This window comes from Argopecten irradians, chromosome 13 (genome assembly GCF_041381155.1).
Source record: "Argopecten irradians isolate NY chromosome 13, Ai_NY, whole genome shotgun sequence".
Classification (NCBI taxonomy): Eukaryota; Metazoa; Mollusca; class Bivalvia; order Pectinida; family Pectinidae; genus Argopecten; species Argopecten irradians.
The window spans coordinates 10,499,107-10,519,396 of NC_091146.1; the positions used below are offsets into that span (position 1 = coordinate 10,499,107).

The window sequence follows — 20,290 nt, forward strand, 5'->3', positions numbered from 1 at the left end:
TAACACATATAACCTTAGTGGTAAAGATTAGAGGTCAGGCCAGTATGGTTGTCAGTGTCGTCATCCTGTTACTATTGGCTAATGTCCACTTCTCTCATGGTAAGTTTATGCATTTATGGCCCCGTTGGATGTGTGATATGGGTGTTTATTTACACGAAGGTGTCATATTTCCCGAAGGTTTGGTCGAGGGAAATATTACACCCGAGTGTTATTAAGGTAGCTGGCTCGACCGTTTGAAAGTAATTAACTTTTTTTCATTTACAGATATTTTTAATTGTATGGTCATGCTGTGTCAAAAAATGGACATAAAAGTGTGTGTCATTGTGCTAGTTTTTTTTGCTAGCCTCGTTTGAAAAGTGTTACCTTGACAACGACTTAACCAAACCTTTGCGCAGAAATATAGCACAACTGGACATGTACTTGGTAAATGTAATGCAATAAAATTATATGGAAATATAAGATTTTTTTCATTTGTTCTTACTTTAATGTATTTGTATGGATGTCTTGTGACTATTAATAAATATAAAACATAAATCAATGTATCTATTGTTTCCTAGCGTCGATTTAAAAAGTGTCTCCATGGCAACGTTTCCCTCATTTTTCAGTACTGATATATAGCAAAATGAGTTGTCCATTTTAACATGATAAAAATATATGAAGGAATAATTAACTTTTTTCCAAAGATGCTCATTTTGCAGAGGACATCCATATCTTTATAAAAATGATGAGAAAATGGCATGTCATTGTCCAAAGAAAAAAGTTATTGGATGTTAAATCCATAGCAACCGTTTTCCTTAGCAACATTTTTCTAAAATGTATAAATAGGGTTGTTGTGTACATTTGAATGTAACCTAATGTATATTTTTTTCTGATAAAGACATGTTATGCATGTAAAGATGATAAAATATTTGTTTTTCAATGAAAAACTATATTTTGGTTAACTTTTATTAGTAACCAACCGTTGCATAGCAACCAAGCAGTATTCTATACAAAAGTCTTACCTGGATTCAATTTTGCATTCTATTCAAAGTTATTTGATATTTATAGCATTTAGACAAAAGTTTTTCTTTGAGACATTCATAAATTTTCATAACTAAAGCAATTTTGTGATGAAAAAGTACTCTATGAAAGGTTGTGTACCCTAGCAACCACTTTCAAATATTCCCCTTCACATAACTGAATACTTCATAGCAATACAATTGCATTTTCATACATAGGAATGCTCAAATTTTGTGGTTTCTAAGTTATTTTAATCAAAGATCTCAATTTTTATATTAAATTATTAGCATCAAGGGGATATATGAATGTAAATTTTATATATATGTAAAACAACCACTGATAACAGGGCTGAGGTCTTTGGTCACACGACTTCCAAGATACCTGTTTGGAGGTCAGTGATTTTTATCAATGTACTATGTCTTCCCTCCATTTCCTAAACCTGGTACATACCTTAATGCCCCTGGCTGCTTAAAGGAAATTAAATAAAATCTAACTTAAAAACCATAAGAATTCCACATAAAAATCTAATAGAAGCAAGTAAATAACAAATATTGTTTATGAATTATTTCCCATACATGTATGTAAGTTTGAATTGAATTCCATTCCAAGATCAGAAAAAAACATGTAATGGCACTCTATGATGACAACAGACAAAGCACAATAGCAAATTGGTATCCAGTCTCTGATGCAACATCATTTTATAGATTATCTTTTATAAAAAAATATCTTTTAAAATTTATTAAAAGTTTGTATCCTTAAATGATGATTAACAACATCAATTCCTGTAATATTTGATTTATTCAAAAATGAAAGAAAGAACAAAACTTGAGCATGCATAATTAATATATATATAAGATAGATGTTCTGCTCATTGAGAAGTTGAAATTGACATAATCACAAATATGACATAATGAAACTTTTACAATAAATTCAGAAAAAAATTCTGACAAAGGAAAGATTAGCATTAAAACTATCACATTGATATTAAATGTATTATCTATGCATATCATAGATTACAGACTAAAAATCCAACATTTAATCATAATGTTTTGTTTCTAATATCCATGAAGAAATCAATCTTTCAACACTGAATGTTGAATGATTACCAGCAACACTCAATCAACTAAGACATCTCTTAATAGTTTCTGTAAACATATTTCCATAATTAGCTGCAGTGAACAAGGCTTGAGTTATGTCCCCTGAAAGCTGCAGATTCAGTTCTCAACATATGCAGACAGGAACAACAGTTCAACTTCTTTTGAAAGCACAGACATAGTGTTCCTTATCACAGTTTGCAGTTGGTGACATGGTCAGTTTATTTACCAATCATGGAGCAGTGTCCTAAAATTCAATCAAGGGACATCATTATACAATAGGTACATGTAACAGGATACTGATGGCTCAAAAACAAGTTAATCTGTCTCAGTAAGCATCCATATGTGCCTTTCATCCTTTGAGACGCATTCTTATGTCTTGATTCACATGTAAAAGACTTGCAAGATCATGCAAAATGGAATACAAATCACAAGTAGTATGGGGGCAAACTTCAACTGTTTTTCAGAAAAGGGAGTGGCGCTTATAGGGGGGAGGGGGGGGGCACTAATTACGTACATATATATATTTACAGATTGCTGCCTTTTGTATAATTTTGACCTAATAGATTGATTTCAAATATACACACCTCTAACAACATGTGAAAGTGCTCTTGTATTGTCCCTCTTCTGCCAATCTCTCCTCGAATCCTGAATCCTGATAAAATAAAGATGGGTTTGTTACATGACAATTTTATCGATTTAATCATTCTCATAAATTGTACTGGTCTATTATATGAATTATACAAAATCCACACAAAATGGTAAATGGATACACTGTTATTGTACATTTTATCAAAATTTTGAATTCATTGTGACAGGCATTTTTTTATCTAGGATGTACATGAAGAAAATAGATTTCTTTTATAATATTTTATCCCCTGATTTGGATCAAGATAATTCATTTGAACTGAAGTCCATGGCCAGTATGCTACAGATCAATACATACAATGAAATGTACATTGTAGGTCAAATTAATTATGAACCCATACATGTATCTCTTTATTATGACTCGGTAATTTAGAAAAGTATAATTATATAACAGTAATTGACAATATAACCTACACAGACACATGATTAAACTTGTGTTCACTTTATATAATCCATTCATTCATTTATTTCAAAATTTCATATTGACACAATTCAAATATGTATTATGATATCAACCCATATTCATATGTCAACTTTTGTACACATGCATGTTTACAAAGCTTCCTCAGAAAATCACTTACAACATGGATATTGGATAACTGCTAGCAGATCACAAAATGTCAGCAGCTACATATGTCAGCATGTGTCACACCTATAAATTAAAAAACAAGATTATTAATTTAGATAAAAAACTAAATCAATTTAATATTTTAGAAAAAAAGTATGTTACATGCTAATAAGCAACATGCACAAGTGACTGTACATGGTGAATTCTATAATGATGTGTTGTAAAATGGCATATTACAATTATATGTGAACTATGTAGCTGGCCCCGAATTGTCACTCATGAATACCCTTTATGTAGGCTTACATGTACACATAACAAATACATGTATGTACTATACATAAATGTAACAACATCTAACCTGGATATAATGTAGATAATATGTTGATGTGACTCATGTATTTTTATCTGTTTATGTCATTTGCATAGTTTTGTCAAATATATCTTGTTTCCCCCTAAGCAGTGCACATATAGTACACGCAGAGAGATATCTGAAATCGACACTGTCTGACTGTAAGTTATAAACAGACTGTTGATCTACTGAATTTCTTGAAATATTAGAGAAGGATCGAAAATAATTAGGTCCAGATATGGATTATTTATTCGCTTAATTTTATTAAAGCTTAAAGATAATCAATATATCTTACCGTGTCCGCTTTGTGGTCTTCCTAATGCATGTCAGTGGATTTGTTGTGATTGTTGCTCGGCCATCGGTAACGATTTGGCCTTCAATAAAACTTCCAATCCCCGTTTTCTATGCAATAAATCATTCTCTCATCTTCCTGTGTGTCTCAATAATCTACCTTTTTGGTTTAAACGACCTAAATTATTATCAAATCCTCTACTCAGCATGATAATAACATACCACACACTCGTCTGGTCTTGGCGTCGATAGTGACCGCCATAACCGGAAGTACGTATCATTGTCGTAAAACGAAATATATTTTCTTAAATTCACGTTTCCTGCATGTAATTTGACTGACTTATCAATAGTATAGTTTACTGATCAAATCAGATAAATTATAACGTGTTTTTTTTTTATTTATTTTGCGAAAAAAATATACGACAATCGTGCTGGTTTACGATGCGCGCGCGCATTCAAAATCGGCCGAGCCAACTACCTTAAACCTTTATTTCACACTTCCACAGGAACCGTCATTTTATTAATTAAACACGATGAGTGAAAATGATTTTTACTCTTCATCCGTGATTGTTGGACAATCGGAAGGGGAGATAACTCCGTGTGAAAGACGGACGGTTGCCAGGAAAATGTGATTTTTGTATTCCCCGAACCAGGGAAATACGACGTTACATTTCCCTGTCATGTGATGTGTTTCAACTTATCACAGAAACTAACAAACATGAGGTATAATAATAATGTTTATTGTATGGACGACAGCCATTTAACACTAATAGAAGGCTGCATACATATCAGAACACTGTCCTCCGTTGTCTCATTATCGTATTAAAATTACATATATTTCAGTTGTTTCTTCAACACAAACTATCCAAGAGCAAGACGGAAACCGCTAAAATATCAGTAGTTTAAGTGAATATTAAATGTAATTAACGCCACTTAGTTTTAGCATTATGTAATCGGGAACCATGAACATTTTTTTCGTATAATTCTGACTAAGATTGAGAAAATTGAACACAAATATATGTAATGTTTAAATATTCCGAACAACTTAGTGTCTAATCAGATGAAGTAGATATTCATTGTTCATTACAATCCTATTCCAAGTATTGTGCTAACTGTAGGGGGCTGTCCGGAAGGCTACCACGCAGCAGGCCACTTATGTTTGTTCTTCAGTGAGATAACGGGGACATGGGCCGAGGCAAACGTGAGTGTATTGCAATGATCTAAGATGTGATATCTTCATATATATCATATATAAATTACTCATACATTGAATGTATTGAATCTCTGATACTTGCAAGTGGTCTCAATGTCTATCTTTCCGAGTAGTTTATTTTTGTTGTAATTTACTTTTTTTAATATTTTTTTTTCATAAAGACCTAAAAAGGCCAATTCAGGTATGCAGCCAACACGAAACTGGCAACACTTCAATCTGATTAACAGATAAATCCTTTATTATCACTACGTTAAGGGTCACGTTCTAATGACCTTTGGATATGGCCAGTCAAATTACTGCTGCCAGAATCTTGACCGGGGACGAATTAGTTAAAAGAAAAAGTCATAATCATTTTAATACATGTAGTCATCTTGCTCAAATAACATAACAAAGCGTAATGAATATGTAAATAAGCACGAAAGGTCGTTTTCAATTGACATAGTTAGGTGTAACAAGAGGCCCATGGGCCTTAGCGGTCACAGAGTTCGGAAAACAGAATGAAACAAAGACATATAAACACTATTTATTGTCTCATCAGGACCTTGAAATTAGTAAGTGATTTAAAAATCTAACTTTTTAATCTATGAAGATTATTTTTTTTTCCATCAAATCTGTTAATTCAAAATAAGATTTTTTAAAATTCTAGTCATTTTGACTGCGATTAGCCCTGCCCCTCTTTTTCCTATTCAAACTATTGTAAATTTGATCGTCTCCCCATGGGAAAATCTGAGATACCATGGCTATGAAATTCACAATTTGTGTTAAGAACCTTAAGACATTTCCATCTATGAAGAGTATTTGGTTCCATCAAATCTGTGAATTCAGAAGGAGACTTTAAAATTTGAGCCATTTTGGCCCCGTCCTCTTGCCCCTGGGGATCGGCCGGGACTATTATAGATATAATGTAAAAAATATTATCTCAGGCTAATAATTCTAACAAAATTTGACTCATTTCCTATGAAAATTGAGCAAATATTGCTCATAAATGTGGTTTTCTTCTGAATAAACTATAGAAGACTTGACCCCCCCCAGGGGGAAACACGAGACCCCAGGGTCAAATAATTCACAATTTTTGTTAAAACCTAAGGCCTTTCCATCTATGAAGAGTATTTGATTCCACCACACCTGTGACTGGAGAAGAAGAAAAAAATATTTTGGCCCCTTCCACAGCCCCCTGGGGGTGGGGACCACGTAATACACAATTTTCATTTGTCTTATGCCTTAGAATGTTTGTGCGAAATTTCATTGAAATTGCTTCAGCAGTTTAAGAGAAGTCGAAAATATAAATTGTTTACGGACATACGATGGACGACGGACGACAGGCGATTAGAATAGGTCAACTTAAGACTTCGTCTCAGGTGAGCTAAATATGCATTTGATATGAAGTACATGTGGTATAAAGGTCATCCGAACTTGCCCCTTTATAGGATGTTACCAGGGTCTGTATTTTAATGCGATTGACATCACTTTCCCAAACATATGTCATAGAAATAAAAAAGTCATAAAATATTACGATACAATGGATATCTACAGGCAAGGGAAAACTGTAATATGCACAGACGGAATATCTCGACAAACGTGAACAAAATGACTGTATCTAAACCTAAACAAATCTTTTTTCATTACACCCTTTTTATAAATGTTTACATGGGTCGTTTGAATATTTCTTTACAGAGTTACTGTCGGACTTTTAGTGCTTCTTTGTTCGAACCTAATAGCGATGAGCGCCAGAAAGCCGTGGTAACGGCACTACAGACTGTACCAGGTAGGATTACTTAAATACAATCAGTACCAAGTAGGTAAAAAGGATCTATACACCCGAGTGAACAAAAAAGAAAATCTGAAATTAATTGAAATCTGTATAAAAAGAAATATTTTTGTAACATCCATTAGCTTTTTTTTTCTAGAAATACCGATAAATATCTGAAGCAACTACATTTGTTGAAGAGACAGCTAAATGATATTCATAAATTTCGATCACTCAGAGAAATTGGTTTCCTGTTTACAGCGCCATCACATGGGGAATTTTTCATTGGAGGGAGCGATTTCTTTGTGGAGGGTCATTGGATCTGGTCTACAGAGTCGGTTCCAGTAACGAATTCTCATTGGTTGCCTGGTAACCCTAGTGACAGTAACATTGGAGAGGATTGCATGGCTGTATCGGCGGGAGGGCAATGGAATGATATCGCATGTGATCGCCATTTGCCGTTTATTTGTGAAACAGAGTAAGTATTTGTCTCGGGTTAAAATGCAAAACAGTAATTTGATCAAATGCATCGATAAAAAACACTAAGAAAGGTAAATATATAATTCCTTGATTTTGTGAATACAGATGCCCACATACGTATCATTATGTTCGGAAGAACTGATGCCGATGGCTGACTTATACCCCCCCCCCCCCCACATACCCCACTACCTCTTATGAGAGGTATCTGACTTGTTCTTGAAAAAAATATAATAGTCATCGGAAAATTACAAGTTGTCCGGACATATCTTAACCTGTGTATATTGATATAGTGACCATGGCAACTAAAATTTTGACTAACGGAAACCTGCATGCCCTTCCCCACCTAATCCCAAACAATACTGTCAAGTTTCATTGAAATTGATCCGATAGTTGTTGGGACAAATTTTGAAACCTGTGTATAGTTACCAGTTTACAATGGCAACCAAAATATCGAAAAACGAAAGACCTGTATGCATGCTCATCTACACATGGTCCAAAACAACGCTTTCAAGTTTCAATTTAGATGTGCATAGTGATCTGTTTACCATGGAAACCAAAATTTCATTGAAATTTGTTTAGTAGTTTAGGAGAATTTTTCTAATTTTTCTACGGATAGACAGACAGACAGACAGACAAGTCTATTCCCAGATACGTCCCCTAACTTCGTTACGGGTGTGTGTGTTATAATAAAGTCTATTACGACCAATCATGCCTCTTGCTTGACTTCCATTTAAACCCCAACATACAATTTTTCAAAACAATATTGGATAGATATCTGAAATAGGAAAAAGTATTCAACCATTGTCATCGGGAGATTCGATCCTTTATGCACACCCAAGTTTCAATGAAATGTCTGTCAAGTGTAATGATGATCTAGTAGTTTCCAAGAAAAGGCATCGCGACGGAAGAACGTAGAATACATAAACATGAATAATATGCCCCTGGACGAAGTCTGATGCATGCCATCCAATCCTTATTTAAAGTAAAATTGTTGAAAATATTAATTGATACAATTGAAATTCTTGATCATGTAGCTATAAAATCAAGTATGTCTGATGTGTACGCTATATCCATAATTGATTTGAACTCTCACGAGGTTCGTAAAATAAATACCTGTAAATTGTCATTTCTGTAAAAAGAGGAGACACTTTTATCGCACTATCATGTATCTAAGAAGGTGAAATATACTAATGTAAGAGCGATTAAAGTAGTCGTAAACAAAAGTCACTTAACTTATCTGGTGCAGTTTCGGATTCAACGGTATACAACGTATGTGTTGTGACAGAGGTTGAAGTTCTCGCATCGTATACGGTAATAATGGGACATTCTAGTGATATACACTACTCCATCCTTCATAAGAAAGGATTCACTTTCTATGTAAATCGAAATTCTAATGGATTCCATGACTACATTTTCCCAACAAATGGGTAAGTTTACTAAACAAAAAAAGTGAAAATTGAAAAACAGTGAAAATTGAAGGCGGCGATCAAATTACATCGTCATATAATGCTCTCATTTATTCTTAGAAGACAATCCTATTTTATTTCAATATCGGTGAATAACATCGAGTCGCGGACAGACAGAACAAAGTTAACATTTCGAAATCATCAAAGAATACCATGAAATGAAAGAGTTGTTATCGTATATGGAGTGATTTTCCCCTATGGCAGATCGAAATAATTAACTCGTGTATGATTGATGTTTCGGAATGTCTTTTTCAGCTTATTAAGACAAATGAAAAAGACACATTTAAAGGTCTCAAGAACCTGCACACTAATGTGATAATAAATCGAACTATTTGGATCAGATTGATGATAAATATATTTTTATTTCAGGCCTTGGGGAGACGTCGATATCATTGGATAAAGTCGGAGTACCACGACTTAAAGTACATCTGCGACAGCATGTCTTCACTAGGGATGGAAACTAAAGATTTCGATTTCTTGTTAGAGTTGTATATATTTGATGTTAACTTCGCAATACGATGTATTAATATACAGGACCTTACTCAACTAATGTAGGAATTATGTATGACGTTTCGAACTTTTAATTTCGAAACATATATAAATTCAAAACCCGTTAAATCAAAATTCCACTAACATGATTACAAGATATACCGAGTAATTAATGAAGGAGTATTTTATTTAATAGATTTATATGCTGTTTAAAACCAAACGTTTGATATAGGTTGGCCCTACAGACAAAGAAACTCGCCCCAGGTCATTGTACACTGGTGACATACTGTATGCAAATATATTACACGGGCGAAATTACATGTATTGGATATCAGGCGGATTGTGTGATTAAAAGGTCATTCGCCACCACAATCTACTAATGAAGTGCACAAATCACTTTTTACGCGCAGAAAAATAAATGCACACAATTAAACCAAGAATCAAAGCAGATCTGTACAATTCCGTATAATTTTAGAATTATATTCTACGAGACTATGTCAAAAATTGTATAAATGTACTGGGTATTTGATAGATATACAATGTATAAGTTTTCTACTAGTGGAATAATACACTACCGGTATTTCGATTGGTGGAGAAAGTTAACTTAAGTTGTTTTAGCATATGAATGAAGTCACGGCTTTATTCATCAAGCTTTTTCTGTATATAATCGAATGTTATTAATCGGATTGTTTTAGCATATGAATGAAGTCACGGCTTTATTCATCAAGCTTTTTCTGTATATAATCGAATGTTATTAATCGGATCAAACTGCTTACCCTGTTATGGCAGATAATACGGTAACTTGAACCCTTCAGTCGTGTTCCAATTATTTTATATCGCAGCCTCCCAAAACATCGATATTAATACATTTTATACCACAGTCTACAAAATATAGACATTAATGCATTTGATACCACTTTTGATTGTTTGTTTGATTAATTAACGTCCTATTAACAGCTATGGTCATGTAAGGACGGCCTCCCATGTATGCGGTGTGTTGCGTGTATGTTGTGCGAGGTGAGTGTACTGGGAGACTGCGGTATGTTCGTGTTGTGTCTTCTTGTATAGTGGAACTGTTGCCCTTTTTATAGTGCTATATCACTGAAGCATGCCGCCGAAGACACCAAGCAACACACCCCACCCGGTCACATTATACTGACAACGGGCGAACCAGTCGTCCCACTCCCTGTATGCTGAACGCTAAGCAGGAGCAGAAATTTATACCACAGTCTACAAAATATAGACATAAATGCATTTTATACCAGTCTACAAAATATAGACATTAATGTATTTTATACCACCGTCTACAAAACAAGGCATTTATACATTTCATACCACAGCCTACAAAAACATAGGCATTTATACATTTTATACCACAGTCTACAAAAACATAGGCATTTATACATTTTATACCGCAATCTAGAAAAACACAGGTATTCATACAGTTAATACTGCAGTCTAGAAAACATAGGCATTTATACATTTAATACCACAGTCTACAAAAATCGACACTAATGCATTTTATACCGCAGGTCAAAAACATAAACATAAATACATCTTGTTCCGCTATCTACAAAAACAAAGGCATAAATACCGTAGTCTACAAAAGCATAGGCATTAATACATTTTATACCGCAGTCTACAAAAACAGGCATTTATTCATTTTATTTTGTTTGTTTGTTTGTTTGTTTGTTTGATTTATTAACAGCTATGGTCATGTAAGGACGGCCTCCCATGTATGCGGTGTGTTGCGTGTATGTTGTGCGAGGTGAGTGTACTGGGAGACTGCGGTATGTTCGTGTTGTGTCTTCTTGTATAGTGGAACTATTGCCCTTTTTATAGTGCTATATCACTGAAGCATGCCGCCGAAGACACCAAGCAACACACCCCACCCGGTCACATTATACTGACAACGGGCGAACCAGTCGTCCCACTCCCTGTATGCTGAACGCTAAGCAGGAGAAGAAACTACCACTTTTATAGACTTTGGTGTGTCTCGGCTAGGGGACAGAACCCAGAGCCTTCCTCACAGGAGCGAACGCTCAACTCAAGGCCAAAAGTGAGGCGGTGCCAAGGGAGGCAATAGGAAAGATAAAGTCAGCTAGGAAGAAGAGAAAAGATAAGATCCTAAATTTAGTCGCCTTTTACGATCATGCAATAGGGGCAGCAGGTACAATTCTAACGCCCTACCTGCAGGGCCGATTCATTTTATACCGCAGTTTAGAAAAACACAGGCATTTATACATTTTGTACTAGTCTACAAAAATAGCTACAAAAACATAGGCATTAATACATTGAATTCCACAGTCTTAAAAACATCAGCATTAATGCATTTTATACCGCAGTCTATTAAAACATAGGCATTGATACATTTTTAAACAGCAGTCTACAAAATCAAAGACATAAATTCATTTTATACCACAGCACCAAAATGATAGGCATTAAAACAAGGTATTTATACATTTCATACCAAAGCCCCCAATAACATAGACATATATACAATTTATACCAGTCTACAAAAACAGGCATAAATGCATTTTATATCACAGCCTCTCAAAATATAAGCATTAATACATTTTACACTACAGTCTACAAAAACATAGGCATGAATACATTTTATACCAGTTTACAAAAACATAAATATGAATGCATTTTATACCGCGTTCTATAAAAACAAAGGCATTAATAAATTTTATACTACAGTCTACAAATCATAGGCATGAATACATTTTATACCAGTCTACAAAAAACATAGGCATTAATACATTTTAAACCACAGCCTCCCAAAACATAGGCAATAATACATTTTATACCGCAGTCTACAAAAACATAGGCATAGATATATGTTATACTGCAGTCTACAAAAAGAGGCCCAGAGGACCGCTATCGCTCACCTGGTTGGTAATGCCATGTTATATTCAGGTCCATTGTTACAATCCTTTTGTTTGTTTGATTCATTAACGTCCTATTAACAGCTATGGTCATGTAAGGGCGGCCTCCCATGTATGTGGTGTGTTGCATGTATGTTGTGCAAGGTGCGTGTTTTGGGAGACTGCGGTATAGTTATGTTGTCTTCTTGTACAGTGGAACTGTTGCCCCTTTTATAATGCTATATCACTGAAGCATGCCGCCGAAGAAACCAAGCAACACGCCCCACCCGCTCACATTATACTGACAACGGGCGAACGAGTCGTCCCACTCCCTGTATGCTGAACGCCAAGCAGGAGCAGAAACTACCACTTTTATAGAGTTTGGTGTGTGTCTCGGCCAGGGGACAGGACCCAGAGCCTTCCTCACAGGGGCGAACGCTCAATTCAAGGCCAAAAGTGAGGCAGTGCCAAGGGAAGCATTAGGAAGGATAAAGTCAGTTAGGAAGAAGAGAAAAGATAAGATCCTAAATTTAGTCGCCTCTTACGATCATGCAATAGGGGCTGCAGATACATTGGTTAATTAACGTCCTATTAACAGCTATGGTCATGTAAGGACGGTCTCCCATGTATGTGGTGTGTTGCGTGTATGTTGTGCGAGGTGCGTGTTTTGGGAGACTGTGGTACATATTCATGTTGTGTCTTCTTTTATAGTGGAACTGTTGTCCTTTTTATAGTGCTATATCACTGAAGCATGACATCCATAGGAATATTGACATGGCGCGAGACAAGGAGATTAAAAGAAAAAAAAACGGGCCTTTCCAAACCAACTAAACATAAGGAGGTAATCGATAAATCAGCTTTATCAACGATAAGCAACTACCTTGAATGCGTTACAAGATGTCCAATTATACTGCGACACTTTAATTGGTACAATCTGTCAATTCATTTTGTTTCCTGAGTGATGGAACTCATCTACTTCTGAAAATAATGAGAATGGTGAATATGTCACCCTTGTGGTCGAAACGCAACAGAAAGGTCACCAAGGTGGAATTTATTCAGGGTCAGCTTCCTCTGACAAGCGGATGTATGCAACAGGCTCTCCATGTTGTCCTGTAAAAATGTTAAAACTCCTTGACTGAGATAACTAACGGGCGCTATTCTATTTATCTGCCACCCAGATTGCATTTATATATCCAATAATTGCAATCCAACGAGCCTTTTAATTGTATAGTATATCGCAGCCTCCCAAAATTCCACACTTATACACCACTACACATTGTACACATGGGCGTCGTCCTTATTTGGTCCTTACTGTAAAAAAGATAAACCTAATAAACTTGCTGTTTGCTGGCCTCCCATGCATGCAGTGTGTTGCGTGGATGAAGTGCGATGTGCTTTGGGAGACTGCGGTATATTAAATTGTTATACCTCATCCATGCATTGGTCCTTCTGAATAGTCAATACAGTGTCACGTCATTAAAAACAATCATATCATCTGTAATCGTGCTGCATTGATTGAAATTACATTATGTCATCCTCGTTATGTCACCTTCACGTGAGCTTCATCCGGGTAGTCTCCGGGTTTCGGGTAAAAGAGATATGGTGGCTTCAGGACGAATCGTTTGCTCTTGGTTACGTAACATTTATTTCAAATTAACACCCGATTAAAGATAACCTAGCATAAACTGAATGGTATTTAGTATTTCTTAACCATCACTTCATCTCTGTTTTTTTTTGTGTATAATTTGTACTTAGACGGTCTGACAGTTGTTAACGACTCCTGAACATGATACGGTATATTTTCCGTTACGTTAGGCCTAAAGCTTAAAATGAACACAGCAGATTACTGCTAGCATCTTCAACATTTTTAGTGATAAACAAATTATTGAAATCTACAATATAAGTACCCTTACTGTCCCTTCCTAGCCACAGATAACATATCGGAATTACATGTATGTACGGTAATAGTATACCTAACATGTTACTCTGAATACTAAGCTTAACAAGCACGGGAAATCGTAGAACTCTAAAACGATAGTTACAACATATACAGTATGGTTTAAGTGTTTTGTTACATTTCTCACATTTAAAAAAAAAAAATTCTACATGTATCCTGCCTCCTAGCTTTTTTGTGTGTGTGCAAACACGGATGTTAACGTAGTATGGGCAATAGAAACATAATATTTAAATATTTTCAGAAAGTCCACTTTGGATAGACACTGTAATATTCGCATAATAAAATATGATGCCCCCGTGATGGAGCGACATGACGATTTGCCCACCCGAAAGTCGTTATGTCACCGGTGACCGAGGGCGTAAGACAACGGGTAACCAGTTGTCCTTCTCCATATAGGCGTAGCGTTAAACAGGAGCAGAAAAAAACTTTTATAGACTAAGTTATCTCTTTATCAGGAGGATAGAACCCAGAGCCTACCTCACATGGGCGAGCGCTCAACCAAAGATCGAAAGTAAGATGGTGTCGAGGGAGACGTTAGGAAGAACGCATTTAGTTAGGAAGAATCTTAGGGAGATACGATCCTGAATTTTGTCGCCTTCAGACAATTCTTAGGCCGGGGCGATTTTCAACGACTATGAATCCATTGTAAACGTAATGGCATGACGTCATTTAACAATGATATGACGTCACGCTTTCAAGAAAATGGCGGCCTCTGTATATCTTTTGTAACATATGTTTACTATGATGTAGGTTGTTGAGGTTATGTGATAAACAATATCTTAAATTTATATTCAATGCTCGCAAAATTAAAACTTTCTTTCACAAAATATCTATGAAATACACATTCTCCATTTGAATGAGGTAAAACGGTATAAAGTTAGTACATTAATAATCCGAAATAAAAGGCAAAAAATAAATTCAAAGTAAATTTTTATTTGAGGAAACTTATTTATAATATGTGTCACTTTCTTTGTATGTGTGTGGCGTATTGGCGGGTATACCTTATTACCAGAGGCCAGCATTACAGAGGATTGTCTTGACCATTCGTATTATCAAATATTGAGAATTCCTACAGGACAGTGAATTTTCATGATTAAGGATCGAACATTGCTTAATTTGTCCTGAGTTGAGCTATTCTGGGGTTTCGGTATGCCTGGATATGCTTACAGCTTTAACTATTTAAAATAGTTTTAATTATTTAACAATTTTTGCTTAAATTATTTAGTAGTTTTTTTTTTGATTTTTGATAGTTTTGTTTAAAGATGCTCCACCGCCGACAGAGCATAAATGATATTAATCACTTTGAACAATAATTGGTGTTTAATCGTGTATAAATAATGTCGAATTAAACACAAAAAATAATATAAAATAATTTATTTTGCCCTTAGCGCATGCGCAATCAGTACTTAATTCCATATAGGATATAGTGCCAAGGATTTTTTTTCGGGATGCAATTAATTATTTTTTGTAACTTTAACTTGAAGTAAAATTAGAAGCTCAAGCTTTTCAATGGTGGTAATGGTGTAAAGTAAGTAACGTTTGTAACTGAAGAAAAATACTTAATCGTCTGCTCGTGTTTTTGATAGTGAAAAAATATCATTTGTCAGTGGTGGAGCATCTTTAAATTAATTTGAATGTTTTTAGTTATATTATATATCGAATAAAGTATCGTCATAAAAATATACATACACTGTATAAACCGTTTTTATGCAGGTACACCAAGGCAATACTGTTGTATTTTAATACTTTTAGTGTGTTAGAATTATATTTCGATAAGTGTAAAAAATAAAATGAATGTGCTGCTGTCTGCAAGAAATGGAATGCTGAGTAGGGTAGGTACAAAAGGAACTGATTACTTTTTAACGAATCAATCAACATATCGATTGTATTACCCATTTATGATTGCTCTAAGATCGTTAATTATTGCTTTGTTCTTGGTATAAATTCATAAATCATAATATATAGCATTGATGTCCCTTTAAACATATGGGATGTATTTTGTTTCATCAGGGAAGTCTCGGTAATAAAACAAAAACTGATTTCACATTAAACCATTTTCTGTCTCCAGGGGCCTGTCCACCAGGATACCATGCATCAGACGACGTCTGTTTGTTCTTCAGTGAGATTACCCGAGCATGGCGGAGGCAAATGTGAGTTTAAATCCTTCTTTTTTAATTAAACCAGCGTCCTATTAACAGCCAGAATCATTTAAGGACGGTCTCCCGTCTATACGGTGTGTTGAATATGTGAAGTGCGCTTTGCGTATTTTTTGTGAATCCGCGGTATAGTTTGATTCAATGGTTTTACTTGAGTACCAATCAAAGTTACATGCTTTATTATCATATGAATTTTCAATTTGAAATAATTGTTTAGAAATACTTTCTTAACATGCATGTGGAATTCCGCTCAACAGGTTATCCTGTAACGTTAATATTGGATATATCATATATATTTCTTTCAAATTGGAAAAATGAAATGGTGAATGTAACAAAGGAAGGTCGTTGATTTTATTTTATATATATATATATATTCAACTCTGCATGGACACGTAAATTTTTCTTGACTTACATACTATATATATAACTTTATAGAGCTACTGCAGAACGTTCAATGCAGTGCTATTCGAACCAAACAAAGATGAGCGACAACAAGCGCTGACAAAAGCCTGAACAACTACTGTATCAGGTATGGAGATGTCACTTTATCACTGGTTATAAACCGTGGGAGGACTTCTCTGTCAATCCCTATTTATGAACATGATATACAAGCATGCGTGACGTCATTAGCTTAATGTATTGTGCTGTCGATGATGTCATACTTTTGTTTATGCGGTTGATGTATCCATAACCATGCCATTTCTTATGTTTTCGTTTTGTTTTGTTTTTGGGAGAAATCAATATTTCATTGTATTGGCAATCTAATTAAAATACGGTTTTCCTATTCTCACTTCTGGGTCACGTGCTGATAACGTTTTATTCCTATTTGTTTTTTTTTGTTTCAATTTTACGGCTCAAACGGAGTTATGTTAGATATATGTATTTTAATCGGATTGCTATCGTCTGAACGAAATCGCAAACCTGAGGTCTCGTCGACACACACACATACATGGAAAGAGTATTCAATGAATAGCGTGATATGTAACTCTTCAAATATTAATAAATTTTGATGCTAAGCAATTTATTAATGTATTTTCTACATTTAGAATAGGGATGTATTGAAAATTTTCTTGTAATTAACTTTTGGTCTCTTATGTTTGGAAATAGTAGTTCATACGATAGAAGAAAATGGAAAAAAAAACATGTGTCCGTCTTCTAAAATAATAATGAAAAATATTAATATCCCCATATACGGAATATTTTATCGGTGGCAGTGACTTCTTTCTCGAAGATCATTGGATCTGCTAGTACAATAACACATCCGTTCTCTATTGTAGCGGCTCTTCACACGGACTATTTGATCGGTGGCAGTGACTTCTTTCTCGGAGATCATTGGATCTGGTCAACAGAATCGGTCCCAACTACGAATTTCTATTGGTCACCTGGTAACCCTAGAAACACCGGCAATGAGGATTGTATTCATGTAACGAAACAAGGGTTGTGAATGATATACAATGTGACAGGAAGTTACATTTTATTTGTGAAAGAGAGTAAGTACTTCACGTATATATTTTATATATATATGATACCTATACCTGATATACATGACCAAACCCTAATCCAGCAATGACTTGTGATTTAAGGATGCCTGATCGCTGAATATCATTTAGGTAGCATACTATAAATCAACCTTTTTTGCGGCTAAATTTCGCGTTCTCTATTTTAAAACGAGTTTGTGAAGAATAAAAAAGCACCCAAACAGTAGAACTTGAGGGGAACACATTCAAATAAAAATACAAGTAAACCCCTTTATCTGGAGTCCCCTCAAGGAACATGTATGGGTCCAATTCTGTTTCTCTTATACAATATTCGATTTTACCCTTCAATACATGTCAGTACATGCCCACTAAGACTTATTCGCAGAAGACAGTATTAAATACAAAAACAATAAACAACAAAGCTCGACACAATTAGAACTAACAGAAAGATCTGGACGCAGCAGCAACAATGGGGTAAAAACAGAATGGCTAATGGAAAATTACACCCAGTATAAATGCAAAATAATCTGTGTTACACAAAAACGCAAACATAATACACCACAACTATACACTCCACAATTCACACACTCGATGCAAGTAAACAGCAAGCAAAATATCTAGGACTAACCACTACAAAAAAAACCTAAAAAGGGGCATGCTCATAAATAGATATCACCGCAAATGCCCAAACAGAACACTAGGGTTTTTTAAGCGCATCCTTAAAAAATTAATTCACCCTCACATAAATAGCAACACGCAAGACAAATCACTAGTTCCGAGCGCCCAAAACTGTGAATACAGCACTTCCCCAATGAGGACCCCCCACAACACACAGCCAAGAACAACAGAAAGAAAAAACCACAACGCAGTGCATGCCAAGATAGGTTTCACAACAAAAATCACGACTCACCAGTTCATGGGGGGTTACAAACATGATACATCATATCAACTGGCCAACTCACTACAGGGAGCACGAACGAGCCTACACACGAAGAGTTGAGATACTTTTCCTACAAAATAAATACACAATAATAGTTGCCGTCGAATACCAGACACATACACTCATACCAGTAGACCACAGAACCAGACACTCCTAATCCACACTGCTTCAGACAATTCTCTGCTGCAAAGGACACATACCAATACTCATTTTTCCCAACATAACAATAACACAACTCAATGGTATCTCCTCCCATGTAGCAGCCAGTTCATTGCACTAACACTCGAGGACTTACTAGGCACATATTTCCAAACGCGCCCCTATTGAAGCCCTCACAAAAAAAGTTCTGCACACACCTATATTATATTATACAAAAAACAAAAATCCACAAATCTTAATCCTATCAACATCCCTTATTTAAACCCTACATGTCCCCCGTGTATCATAAACCGTCTTACCTTTGACGGGCGTCCCAGTACACATTAAGAAGAATAAGAAGAAGAACAACCACCAATGCTGAGGGTCCAGCAACATATATTCAACTCAAACGAGGCTCACGAGCACGCCGTGACATACTGAACAGGGACCACAACTACTAAAACAGGATTTGTGAACCCGATATTAAGATATTCAATGACAATAACCACGTCGTTTCAATAAAAGGATCTGCCAATAAATCCATTTGGGGACACGTTTCGGATGACCCTTCCTTTTGACCACGGTATACTACAGAACAAATACATGTTCTACTACCATTTCTAATGTCAATTGTTAACGCCATTTCGTCCAAGTAAGCAATACTCATTTTTTTTTTAGTTTTCGAGCATTGATTTGTGCACTTTGTGCGAGATTACAAACGTACACGAAAATAATTACGGACAGCTTTTTTACAAACTAGATTCTTCCCCAGTCAAGATTCTGGCCAGAGCGCCAAATTGATTGTCCATATTCCAAAAAGGTCATTAAGGATCTGTAATTATATATAAGATTGGTTACATAAACTGATATACATGTTACTGTAACAATGTTACGTTGGGGTTGGGATTACAGGTATACACTTGTACCATGTCTTACATGTAAATGACTTCCTTTGAGTACTGTTAAATTATAGGCACAAAATCTAGTGGCCAAGGGGCTGTTCGTTATGGTCAATAGCCCTTGGGCCCCTTTTCTCCCTCTTTCCCCATCCCACTAACCACTTAAGAAGCGTGACACCTTACCTGACGATGATGATACAGTCCAGGAGCGTCCCAGGTAAGGTATACCTATTTTCCTTTTAACCCCACAGGGGGGTCTTTATTATTCAAGCATTCAAAACAATTGATATCGGCATTGCTGTTACCTGCCTCTGTACCGGTATACCCAGATAAGTTTTAAAAAAAAGTCTACTTTTTCATCATGGTCTGATTTGTTTTTTAAATAATAATAATAACAATAATTAACTTAAATATGCACCACCTGCCGGACAGAGAATTAAATGATTACATCATTTGAAGAATATTTGTTGTATAATCGTGTATATAAATATATATATCTCATTAAAAC

The 20,290-nt window shown here is 35.3% G+C and overlaps 1 protein-coding gene and 2 long non-coding RNA genes across 3 annotated transcripts; 2 read left to right on the forward strand and 1 right to left on the reverse strand.

Annotated features, from left to right (window-relative positions):
- Positions 1 to 9,401, forward strand: LOC138306250 (perlucin-like). The gene is made up of 5 exons (XM_069246647.1): positions 1 to 99; positions 5,068 to 5,150; positions 6,837 to 6,927; positions 7,171 to 7,387; positions 9,225 to 9,401. Exons 1-5 carry the CDS (start codon positions 45 to 47, stop codon positions 9,253 to 9,255), a joined length of 477 nt encoding a protein of 158 aa, XP_069102748.1. The 5' UTR covers positions 1 to 44; the 3' UTR covers positions 9,256 to 9,401.
- On the reverse strand, positions 1,855 to 4,365 carry LOC138306169 (uncharacterized). Its single transcript, XR_011205796.1, has 4 exons — positions 3,954 to 4,365; positions 3,323 to 3,393; positions 2,681 to 2,748; positions 1,855 to 2,340 (listed from the first exon to the last, which is right to left on the reverse strand). It is a non-coding gene; the product is annotated as an uncharacterized lncRNA (long non-coding RNA).
- Positions 9,402 to 15,815: 6,414 nt separating the features above from the next.
- Positions 15,816 to 18,012, forward strand: LOC138306775 (uncharacterized). The gene is made up of 4 exons (XR_011205913.1): positions 15,816 to 16,003; positions 16,240 to 16,321; positions 16,763 to 16,856; positions 17,605 to 18,012. It is a non-coding gene; the product is annotated as an uncharacterized lncRNA (long non-coding RNA).
- The last annotated feature ends 2,278 nt before the right edge of the window (positions 18,013 to 20,290 follow it).

What these genes read in the sequence shown, in the direction of transcription:
- LOC138306250 (XM_069246647.1), top strand. Translation starts at nt 45, where the DNA reads ATGGTTGTCAGTGTCGTCATCCTGTTACTATTGGCTAATGTCCACTTC. An exon ending in TAATGTCCACTTCTCTCATG is followed by an intron (nt 100 to 5,067) that starts GTAAGTTTATGC and finishes TGCTAACTGTAG; the next exon opens with GGGGCTGTCCGGAAGGCTAC. An exon ending in CCGTTTATTTGTGAAACAGA is followed by an intron (nt 7,388 to 9,224) that starts GTAAGTATTTGT and finishes TTTTTATTTCAG; the next exon opens with GCCTTGGGGAGACGTCGATA.